The sequence below is a fragment of the Lynx canadensis genome, chromosome E3, assembly GCF_007474595.2.
Source record: "Lynx canadensis isolate LIC74 chromosome E3, mLynCan4.pri.v2, whole genome shotgun sequence".
In the NCBI taxonomy this organism is placed as follows: domain Eukaryota; kingdom Metazoa; phylum Chordata; class Mammalia; order Carnivora; family Felidae; genus Lynx; species Lynx canadensis.
Window position 1 is genome coordinate 24,097,502 of NC_044318.1, and position 10,908 is coordinate 24,108,409.

Below are 10,908 nucleotides of genomic sequence, written 5' to 3' on the forward strand. Positions count from 1 at the left end.
AAGGCAAATATGGGAGGAGAGTGGTCCAGGGAAAGTCTCAGGTGGAGGGTGCAGGTGGCACAGGTCCAGGAGAAGAAAGCGCATGTGACCGGGTTGGGGTCAGGTTCATCCTAAATCAGTGTATAAGTCTGTGGACAACTGGGCATGTGTGTTGGCTTCAAGCCTCAGAAAAACAGACCCCACTTCCCCACCTAATTTCCATAAGACTGGGGACCTCCCAGCCAAAACTTTGGGGCCTCTCCTGGAGGGCAAGGAATTCCTGGAGTGGGTGAGGGGCTAGAAGCTAACTGGCTAACTCGGAGGGAGTCTAAGCCAGGGAAGAGGGAGCAACATTGGACGCTGTGGTGGGTTTGGGGAGAGGATGGGTGTATTAAATGTTTATGGGGAATGGCATATGGGTGACTGGGTATGGGACACAGGTGGGGATGTATGTCCTTGTGGAGATTCAGGGGAATAGTCTCTTTGGGATCTGGCAGCTAATGATAAGCCTGTCCCTTTAAGAACCTCTGCCCCTCTCCACAATCTCCCAGGAACTCCCTGCTTCCCCTCCCCCATCCTCTGCCAGCTCTACCTATAGATGGTGACTCCAGCCCCTGAGGTGACCCCTCTGCCACCCTTATCAGCCGGCTTCCACCCTAGCACTTCCCCTTCTCCGGGTCTCCATTTGCCCTTTTTCTGTACTCAAACATCAACCTTTTCCATGACCTATTCCTGATGCCCAGCCAGGGGTGTTCCCCACTACACTGGGAGCACTTCATGGACTTATCTATCAGACCCCAGACCCCATGATTTAGTAGTTAGCAGGGAATGTGGTTGAATTCATGCAGGGAGGTGCACTAGTAAACGGTGGGTGAGGTAGTGGGATGTACATACAAGGACACATGCTGGTGGCCAAACTCTGGAGGCACTGGGCAGGATATGAAAGTGGACCCTTGAAGGGTCCCACATAAGTGTCATGTGTGTGTACTGGGGGCACTGGAGGTGTACACTCTGGGGCATTCATCAGGGTGTGTTTAGGAGGGGTAGCTGTCTGTAGATACAGGATAAGGCAGACAGACCCTCTGCACTCCCAGACTCCTGGACTCTTCCTCTAACGCTCACCCTCAGTCTGGGAGGGGTGGAGGATGGCAGGGGGCAGAGAGAGAAGGGAAGTAGGGTCTGAGCTAGGGCTGAAGTGTCTATCAGGTGCTAGGGATGCTGATTCCACTGGGGAGGTGACACACACCCAGCTGCCACCCAACCTCCCCCGCCCTGGGGCAGGAATGAAGGACAGCTGCCACGTTATCAGGGACACATTTCCTGGGAGCCCAAGGCCTGACTCACAGAGACCCAGAAGGGATGGGCCCTATCCCTTGGGCTTCCCCCAGCCCCTCAGCCTTCCCCCAGCAATGCCACAAGGCCACGTGTCTGTGTTTACACCTTTATTGGCCGCTTCCCACTGCCCCCAAGGATTCCCATGCCCAAAATAGCCAGGCACAGAGGCCCAATAATCCGAAGCCGCTGCAGTCTGGGTGGGTGGGGCCCTCTGGAGGTTCCGGCTAGGGAACAAAGCCGGTTAGGCCACATTCCAGCTCTACAGGGCGGGAAGTGGAGGGCTGGAGGGGGTGGAGGAGGAGAAGGAGAGGCGGCCAAGGGACCCAGGCCCCCTCAGCCCTGGATCAGGGGGAGCAATAGTAGCAGCAGGAGCAGAGCAGCCTGAGGGGAGCCTGAGGCCCTGGCCAGGTCGGGGGGGCAGAGGTCGCTGCCTTCAGGGGGCCAGTGGGGGTAGCCATTGGGAGGCAGGAAATGGGCCTCCCCTACTGTCTGGGCGATCCAGGCTTCTTCAGGGCCAATGGCAGCAAATAGCTCCCGGCTCCCTCGAACAGCCATGCCCATGAGGACCCAGGAGCCTCCCTCGGTCTGGCACAGGAGCGGAGGTGCTGAGGTCACCTGCAGTGTCAGGGCCAAGCCCAAAAGGGTCTCTTACCCTTCCTTCTGATTCACTGCACCTTCTCCTTAGAGTCCAACCACAAAGCACTACTTCTCTACATCCTTAGGCATCCAGGCCCCTGGTCTCTCTCCGAGGTCCAGCTAGGAAGCACACTTCTTCCCATTTGGGGCCCAGCACTCAAGAATTCCAACCCTGCTCTCTCTCTAGGGTCCAGCTGCCCAGCACTGCCTCTCCCCTCCCTGGACCAGGACGCCCAGGCCCCTTTACCTCACACCTATCCTCTTGACCCTCTGAATACAGAACACAGAGAGTCCCAGGGGGCAGAATGCCTTGATAGAGACAGTGACAGAGTCGTGGCGTCAAGATGGAGACAGCTGCAGCCACAGGAACTAGAGAGAGGAGAGAGGGTTGTCACAGGGATTCTGGCCTTCAGTCACCTCTCACACCCAGGACCCTGGGCTCTCTCACCTCGGTCTCGGGGGTCCTTCCAGCCCAGCACCCAACAGCTGGCCCCCAGGGGGATACCCCCTGGGTGAAGGCAGATGGGCAAGGCTGATGGCGAAGGTTCCACCCGGGAGCTCAGCTCCAGGAGGGCAAGGGGGGGCCTAAGTCCCAGGTGTCGGGGCAGACGGATGCTGATGACCAACCGGGATACCTGGTGGCCCTGTGGGAGGGGGCTAGCCCCTGCCCGGCCCAGGTACACTTCAATATAAGGCACTGTTGTAAAGCCCGGCCTGTTGGAACAAAGCCCAATGTGACCTCCTGCTCCCCGAATTGCTATAAAGTCCTGCCCAATCCAGAGGACAGGGCAGAATGAACTCCAAGGTCATTCCACTAGCTCCTTCATTATTCCTCTTTCCAAATTTCTCTTCTATCTCAAAACACTTGTAGTGGTTCCCTGTACTGTAAGAGCCCTAAAGGGATTATATCCCACTATTTTAAAAGTCCTTTTGAAAAAAAAAAGTTCTTTTGCCCATCTTTCCATTTCTTCCCTCTTGCCCAAGAGATGGGTGAGACCCACCTGAGGACACAGTGAGTGGCTGCCACGACCCAGCCTGGGGCCACTAGGATCCCAGTGCAGACTTGATTTCCAGCCACATGCACTTCTGCCAGCCAGGGCCACAGGATACCCATCACAGCTGGCTCTGGCCGCAGGCCACAGGCTAGGGGAGAGGAGGTGACCACCTAAGTGAGGGCTCCACAGCTGACCCCTGAAGGGTCTGCCATGGATCTTAGCACACGCAGGAGCCCCAAAGCCCTCTAAGCCCTAAGCCCTCACCACCATGTTCTGTGTGAGGGGGACAAGCCTGTGTCTCAGTCTCCTCCCCCTCAGGGCCCCAGTCCCAAGTCAGCTGGTCTTCCAGGTAGGCTCCCCGAGTCACATGGCTGATCCATGGGCCATGGGTCTGCAGGGGGTAGAAGGCTCTGGGACGTAGGCAGCCACTGGAGAAGTCGCTGATTCCAGCCAGGAACCAGGTCCCCTCTTCCTGGCACAGAAGGCTCCAATGAGAGTAGTTCTGCAGCAAGAGCATGTGCAAGTTGATGAGAGGCTATCAAAGGTCCTGGGGCTTTCCTGTTCTCCTCTCTCTCACTCAGACAAAACAAGTCCCACCTCCTCCAAGCCAGGCTCCAATAGTAATCTGTGTAAGAAGTCAGCCCTCACTTTAAGATTCTCTTTAAATCTAGGGGTAGCAAGAAGGTCAGACATCGCCCAGGGCCCGTCTCAGGCCCCTCCCCAAAGTCCTCCAGGGCTAGGCTCCGCCCCCAGCGAGAGGCCCCGCCTTAATCCCGTCCCTGCCCGCAGAGTGCTCGGCCTCCTTCCTAGTTCCTCTCAGACCCTGCCCTGGCAACCACTCGCATTAAGACCCGCGGGCCCCGCCCCCGTCGCTCACCCAGCAGCGGCCCGCCTCCTCCTCTTCCTGGTAGGCGGGGCAGAGCGCGTGTGGAGGGTCTCCTGGCGGCGGCACTGACTCCCCCTGGCGGCCATACAGGCAGTGACACCACCAGCCGCCCAACAGCTCCGCCTCAAGCAGTGTGCTGGGTCCGGGCTCAGGTTCTGGAAGAGAAAAGAAAGGGAGCCTGCGCTGCTGAGGAGTCCGGCCCGGCTCCGCCCAGCCCTGCGTGGGGCCCCTGCTCACCCCCGCGGCCCCAGCGCGCCAGGCGGCAGCGGCTCCTGGGCAGGAAATAGTGTTCTGGGTGAGGTAGGCACACTGGCCGCGAGGCGGTGCTCAGGTTCACCGGCGTCTGCAGCTGCAGCAGCGCCAGGTCCGAGGTGTCGTCCCATGAGGCATTCTCGTGCGGCACGAAGCGTGCCACCAGCTCTGCGCGCGGACGCGAGGGCAGTAGCACGCGCCAGTTGTCTAGGTCTCGGGGCAGGAGGTCTGAGTTGATGGGGCTGCGGGTTGGGGGAAACTGGGACGTGGGCCACATCCTGCGCACTCGGCTCAAACCCACACATGTCTGGCTTGGACTCTGGATTTCCAGAGAACCCGGCATCCTTGATAGAATTTATACTACCCCGTACTTGCCCCCAGTAGACTAGGATCCCGCTTTGCAAGCTGGATCCTACACCTGCCTGTGAAACCCCGCACTCCAGACCGATGTGCCCTTCCACCCCTACTCCTACCCTACCCAGGGGAAGGGCTGGGGACAGGTCGATAGTGTCTCAGGCCGATGGGGGGAGGGGAGGGGAAAAAATCTAAGACTGCGTTTTCACTCACTCCAGAAAGCAGCTGGCAGGTGCCAAGACCCAGCTTTCAGACACCAGCGCCCCATGGCAGGGTCTGGATCCTGGCACCATCACCCGCGCCTCCCAGGGCCAGGTCCCTGGCCTTGGTGCCTTCCCGCACTCTGAGGGGTGAGAGACTTGGGTCAGGGGGCCTCCCAGGCCACCAGCAGTTTCCACCCCAACTCAAATCTTCCATGTCCAGGTGACATCTAGGGGTCCTTCTCCCTTACCTGGCAGGGCAATGGTGCAGTTCTCATCAGTGGGCTCCCAGGGACCTGGCTGGGGCTCCCAGGACTGGGTGGGAAAGGCAGGCCCAGGTTCTGAGCCCATCACCTGTTCCCGTATCCATGCCTCATAGGGGGCCACAGCAGTGAAGACTCCAGGGCGGTTCCTTCGTCCACAGCCAAAGCCAAAGCTGGTGATTCCTGCCTGGAACCATTGGCCGCCTTCCTCACAGACCAGGGGGCCCCCAGAGTCTCCCTGATGGTAGATAATTCAGTGTCAGGGGATCAGCCCAGGGACCCACCAGCTTATACTAGGCCACCTCACAAAGATTCTAAACCTCTTCTTGTTGCCAAACATAGAGCCACCTTCTGGAAACTGGCCCTGGCTGTACTTGTCCTCTGCATTCCCTGCAACTCTAAACAGAAGAAAGCTTTCTAAGGCAGAAAGGCTGATGAGCAGCCAAAGCCAAAGGCAGCAAGCTAATGCATTAAAGGCCACGTTAGAGAGGCCTTCAGGTCTCATTCTCATTCAGAGCCAACTGATTCTTGTTCAATAAATGGCTCAAATAGGGGTGCCTGGGTGACTCAGTCGGTTAAGGGACCAACTCTTGGTTTTGGCTCAGGTCATGATCTCATGGTTCGTGAGTTTGAGCCCTGCATCTGGCTCTGTGCTGGCAGTGTGGAGCCTGCCTGCTTGAGATTCTCTCTCTCCCTCTCTCTCTCTGCCCCCCCCCACTCTGTCTCTCAAAATAAACTTTTAAAAATTAAAAAATAATTAAATTAAATATTCAATTTTTCAGTTACACTAGCCACATCTCAAATGTTCAATAGCCAATGTGGCTAGTGGCTATCATACTGGACGTCACAGGTATAGAACATTGTAGGAGGTTCTAATGGACAGTGCTTGGTTTAGAGGAATTTGAATTGTGGCAATCCTGTCCAAGAGGGCAGGGGATTATGTCCCTAGGTCTTGGAACCTCGTAATTGGGAGGGACGCTGAAGACTATCTAGCTTGAATTCCCATCACCACCATTCACGCTTGAGTGCCCTCAAAAATGTGTGCCATTGGAGGAAAGTTCCTGGGGAAAATGGTTAAAATATACTATGTTTTGTTTTCAGCAAGATATCTGGAAAATTCTCATCTGTGAGGAATTAATTCATTTTTTAAAATGAACCTACTAAGTAATAGGTGCGGTGCTATGGACTGGGATGGGGGATAATAATAATAGCTAATGCTTATTTGAACTCTTATTAAAGACCAGGCACTGTCCTAAGTGCTTTTATTTTTTTTAAAAAAATTTTTTTCAACGTTTTTTATTTATTTTTGGGACAGAGCGAGACAGAGCATGAACGGGGGAGGGGCAGAGAGAGAGGGAGACACAGAATCGGAAACAGGCTCCAGGCTCTGAGCCATCAGCCCAGAGCCTGACGCGGGGCTCGAACTCACGGACCGTGAGATCGTGACCTGGCTGAAGTCGGACGCTTAACCGACTGTGCCACCCAGGCGCCCCCTAAGTGCTTTTATATATACAAATTCCTATAATCATCATAGCCACCCTATGAAGTAGGGTGAAGCCACCTATAAAGCATCATCTCCATCTTCCAGATGAGAAAGTCTGAACATATGGAGGTTAAATAACTTAGCCAAGGTCACACAGCTAGTAAGTGGTGGTGCTGGACTTCCAACCGGGCTGACTCACTCTGGAGTCTTGGCAGGTAACCTCCGCACTGTGCTGCCATAAGTCACAGTGCCCTCTTGTTGAGCCCCAAGTTCTGTCTATTTATAATCTTCTCATCAATCCTATCCGTTGGCAATCTTGCCCTCTTTTTGCAGATGAGGCTCAGAGACATTGAGAGAGATATTTGTCTATTCCTCATGCTTCCTATTGGTTAGGGCTCTGCCTGGCCCTGTGAGGCAGATGCAGGGGCCTCCCCTCACCTGGCAAGTGTCTCTGCGGCCCTCCGGGTAGCCAGCACACAGCATCCCTGGCAATAGCTGGAAAGTGAGGTTGAACGGGCCAGGCCGGCTATAGAGACACTGACAGGCGGCCTCTCCCAGCAACCTGAGCTCCACTTCTTGTAGCGCCCACGGGAGAGGCAGGGGGTCTGCAGGTCGAACCAGAGAGCAAATGCTGTGAGGCAGATAGGAAGTCCCCTGTGCCCCAGCTCGGCTTAATGCCCTTCAGCTGCCTCCTGGACATCTACTTAGATACCCCATGGCACCCTGGACTGCTACACTCAAAACTAGTCATTGTCACCTCCTGCTCCTCTCTGTTCTTCCTATATCCTCATCTCAGGAATGGCCCTATCAAGCACCTAGTGAGAGCCTCCACAGATGGTTGTGCAGTGAGAGCAGTATCCAGACAATAAACGAGGCCTGTGCGGGCGAAAATCACTAAGATCTGAGCCCTGACATGGGCTGTGTCAATCTTGAGAGGGCACGCTTTTCAACAAAGGTGCCATGTAGACTAAGGTGTGGTCCTGTACCAAGCTGCCAAGCATGGAAGCTGGGTTGTCAGCTGTGACCCCTGTCTCAGCTTCCTCTCCCCAATCAGTTCCCAAGTCCTGAAGACCTCTCATTTGTGACTTCTTGGAAGTCACTTCTTGTCACTGCAACTGCCCTAGTTTAGAAGGTACAACTTTGGGCCTGGATGATTGGCCCAGGCTCCTCACTGGTGCCTGCCACGAGGGGGTGTTCAAGAAATACCTGTTGAATGAAGGAAAGATGAACTGAACGAATGAATGAGTGCAAGTAGGGAGAAGACAGGAGGTGGGAAAGTAGAGAGATGAGTGAAGGGAGGGGAGGGGAGGATGGGAGGAAGAGGGACAGGGGAATGGAGGGCAGAAGCTGACATTGCTGAACGCTTAGGATATGCCAGGTGCTGTGCTTTAGTGCACCATCACCTAGGGCAAAAATATCTGAAGTACATTAATAACTGCTGTTAGGTATTGTGCTATAAACTTTACATGGATTTTCTCATTTAATCCTTAACCCAACAACCCCACGAACTGGGCACTATTTTTCCTTAATTTTCAGAGGGGGAAATGGGTTGGATGAAGTGGTTTGTCTGAAATAGCCGAGCTAGGATGGGAACCCTATTCAGATCCCATATCCAGGAAAGGAAAAAACAACAACAACAACAACAACAACAACAAAAACCTGGAAGGAAAGGTGAGGAGGGAATCGGGGTGGATGAGTCAGTAGTCTTAGTTTGAGAGCCCTTGGGGAGGAGGATAGATGGACAATTGCACAGCATTTACCTGCGGCGTGGCAGAAATCTGCGCTCCAGGACCCCACCCAAGGCCCCACTCGGTGGGCCCCGCCTCCTGAGCCCCCGCCCTGAGGGCCCACCCACCCAGGGCCCAGCTTTTAGGACTCGCCCCGAGGTCTTCCCCCAAGGACCGCTCAGTAGGCTCCACCTCTCCGGTAACCTGCTTCCCGGGACCCCTTCACCTCACTCACCCGCTTCCTGGATGTCCCCCCAGCCAGTGGCCCAGCAGGCCGTGCCATGAGCGAAGCGGTGCGAGGCCCGCGGCAGGCAGATCGGCCGCACGGCGGGGCCCAGCCGGGCGGGCGAGGCCAGGCGCAGGAGGGCCAGATCTGCGCCCAGTTCCACGCTGCTGTAGTTGTCCGGCACGAGGATGGCGGCCACCGCGCGGGCGTGCGCGCTGTCCAGAGGCCCGTCCTGGGAGTGCACGCCCAGTAGTACCGACCACTCGGTCGCGGGCTCCAAGGTCCCGTTCCTGCGCGGAGGCCCAGGCAGGAGGAGGTTAGGTTGACCCCAAGGTGGGGACAGACTCTCGTGGGGGTGGGATCTCGCTCAGAGCGAGGGAGAAGGTGGGATCAGTAGCAACCCAGGAGGGGCAGAGTGGGATCCAGATTAGGGGCTAGGGCGATCCAGGTTGAGATAGATTCCCAAAAAGGGGAGGAGTGGATGCGATTTGGGGATGATTGATTGGGGGACATTGGAAAGACGGAATTCAGACCCGGATATTTGGTGGAGCGGTGGGTCGAGTCTGCAGGTGGCGTCCACCGTGTTCAGAACAAGGATACCCTCGAAGAGAACTTCGAGGTTGGGCAGGGAGACTGGCGCAGCTCGGTTCCAAGTTGGCGGTGAGTGCATGGGATCAAGCTGCGGGGCCGGCTTGGCTTTTGAAGAGGGTTTGGACGTGGGCGAATACTCACGTCACGAAGCAGTGAGCAGCGGAGAGCACCCAGGAAGGGGCGATGAGGGAGCCCCCGCAGATGTGGCCCCCCCTCTGATGCAGGCTCACCTGCCACGGCCAGCTGCCTGGCTGCGCTTCTGAGCCCCCCATGATTCGGGTAGAGGGCTCAGGGCGGCCGCAGTCTGCAATGGGGTACCATGGAGGTCATAGCCTGCCTGGTCCCTAGGCACGAGGCCCAGGTAACTCAAGACAAAGCCCTGTCTCCCGCGCGGCTTCAGTTTGCACCTCTGAACAAAGAACAAAGAGGACTTAGGCACTTTTTTTTTTATGTTTATTTATTTTTGACAGGGAGAGAGGAGAGAGAGAGAGACAGAGCATGAGTGGGGCAGAGGCAGAGAGAGAGAGAGAGAGAGAGAGAGAGAGAGAGAGAGAGAGAGAGAGAATCTGAAGCAGGCTCCAGGCTCTGAGCTGTTAGCCCAGAGCCTGACACGGGGCTCTAACTCAGGGGCTCTAAGTCACCAACCAGAGATCATGACCTGAGCCAAAGTGGGACCCTCAACCGACTGAGCCACCCACGTGCCCCAGGACTTCCACCTTCCTCACTGCCTAGCCAGGCTTAACCTTCTTTAAGATCTGAGGAACCCCCACTCTCCTTACCTAGATCTTCAGGTTCTTCTTGGGTAGGACTGAGAGCTGGGAGTTGGAGGGTAAAGAGAGAGGAAGGTACTGGTGACTTCCAGTCCCTGACACTTCCCAGTCCCCATCTTCCTGTTCTCCCTCCCCTACCTCTCTCCCTTTCCCCAGTTCTCTGTTCTTTCAGCATCCCCTTGGAGCACCCATGCTACCCCTCCCATCTTTTCTGCCTCCCATGTGATACACCCCCCACCCCCACCCCCCAGTCCAACTGCCTTACCTGAGTCCTGGAGAGCTCCTGGGATGGGGCTGATGGCTGGAAAGAGGGAAGCAGGAAGAGGCTAGAGACCTATAATTTGATGAGCCCTCCCTGCCTCCCTGCCCCCAAGCTTTAGAGCTACGCCATCTCCTGGCATCGAGGCCCCTTTCCCCTCTGGTAGGCTATTCTCCCTTCTGACACCTCACTCCTTCATTCTTCCTGATGTCTTCCTCTCTTTCCTCCTCTGACACCCCACTACCCACACAGAACCCAGGCGTTCTGCTTTCCAGCTTCCCAGATACTAAGGCCCAGGTCCCTTGCAGCCATCTCTTATCCCCTGAGTTACCAAGGATCACAAATGGAAGGAGCAGGTGCTGGGACATGGCACATTTGAGTCAGCTGGAGGCACGGAGATGGGTGAAGGTCTGCTCCCAGCCACAGCTCTGTCACTGCCTAGGCAGCCTGTGACTCCTGATGGTCCCAGGAGCTGCCCCACCCTCCCTGGCTGGAGCCCATCTCCGGCAATCTGAGAGGATCTAGGGCTGGAAAGGGGAAGCAGGGAGCCTAGAGGCCCCACCCAGAGCCCTGTGAGCATCTCATATCTCTGGAGGCCCAAGGTGGGGGTGGGAAGCAGATGTCCTAGCTCCAGGACACTGTTGGGTGGGGGGTGGAGGAGTGGAGAACCCTGTGGGCAAAGGTGGAAGATGAGGACAGCTAGGTGCTGTGAGGCTGATGTTCTGGGTCCTTGGTGAGGCGGGCCGTAGGTTAGCTCAAGCCCTTGGGATGGAGCAGGTGGCCCCTCAGTGGCGTGACTCACCAGAGACCTCACCTCTATTCGGGGTGCGGCTTACCCCAGTGGCTTGGCCTTTTCTTCTCACACAGCTCTGGTTACTGGAGTTGCTGGCCAGGTCTGGGAAGGGAGCCCTAGGGAATTCAATCCCATCCCAACAAAAGGATCACAGATTCC

At 56.3% G+C, this 10,908-nt stretch overlaps 1 protein-coding gene across 3 annotated transcripts; it reads right to left on the reverse strand.

The window, feature by feature from the left end:
• Nucleotides 1-1,408: 1,408 nt before the first annotated feature.
• PRSS36 (serine protease 36) lies at nucleotides 1,409-10,324 on the reverse strand. Of its 3 annotated transcripts, none has more exons than XM_030301520.1 (15): nucleotides 10,288-10,324; nucleotides 9,963-9,998; nucleotides 9,707-9,742; nucleotides 9,069-9,231; nucleotides 8,346-8,626; nucleotides 6,822-6,988; nucleotides 4,889-5,138; nucleotides 4,651-4,780; nucleotides 4,069-4,325; nucleotides 3,838-3,986; nucleotides 3,210-3,447; nucleotides 2,952-3,093; nucleotides 2,399-2,664; nucleotides 2,198-2,319; nucleotides 1,409-1,929 (listed from the first exon to the last, which is right to left on the reverse strand). In XM_030301520.1, the coding sequence occupies exons 1-15, from the start codon at nucleotides 10,322-10,324 to the stop codon at nucleotides 1,648-1,650; spliced, it is 2,556 nt and encodes an 851-aa protein (XP_030157380.1). In that variant the 3' UTR covers nucleotides 1,409-1,647. The 3 variants fall into 3 exon arrangements, with proteins under 3 accessions (XP_030157380.1, XP_030157379.1, XP_030157381.1); XM_030301519.1 differs by having other exon boundaries at nucleotides 3,823-3,986; XM_030301521.1 differs by lacking the exon at nucleotides 2,198-2,319 and having other exon boundaries at nucleotides 2,586-2,664; nucleotides 3,823-3,986.
• Nucleotides 10,325-10,908: the final 584 nt, after the last annotated feature.

What these genes read in the sequence shown, in the direction of transcription:
- PRSS36 (XM_030301519.1), bottom strand. Translation starts at nt 10,324, where the DNA reads ATGTCCCAGCACCTGCTCCTTCCATTTGTGATCCTTG. An exon ending in AGGAGCTCTCCAGGACTCAG is followed by an intron (nt 9,743 to 9,962) that starts GTAAGGCAGTTG and finishes TCCAACTCCCAG; the next exon opens with CTCTCAGTCCTACCCAAGAA. An exon ending in GCTGCTCACTGCTTCGTGAC is followed by an intron (nt 8,627 to 9,068) that starts GTGAGTATTCGC and finishes GCCTCCGCGCAG; the next exon opens with GAACGGGACCTTGGAGCCCG.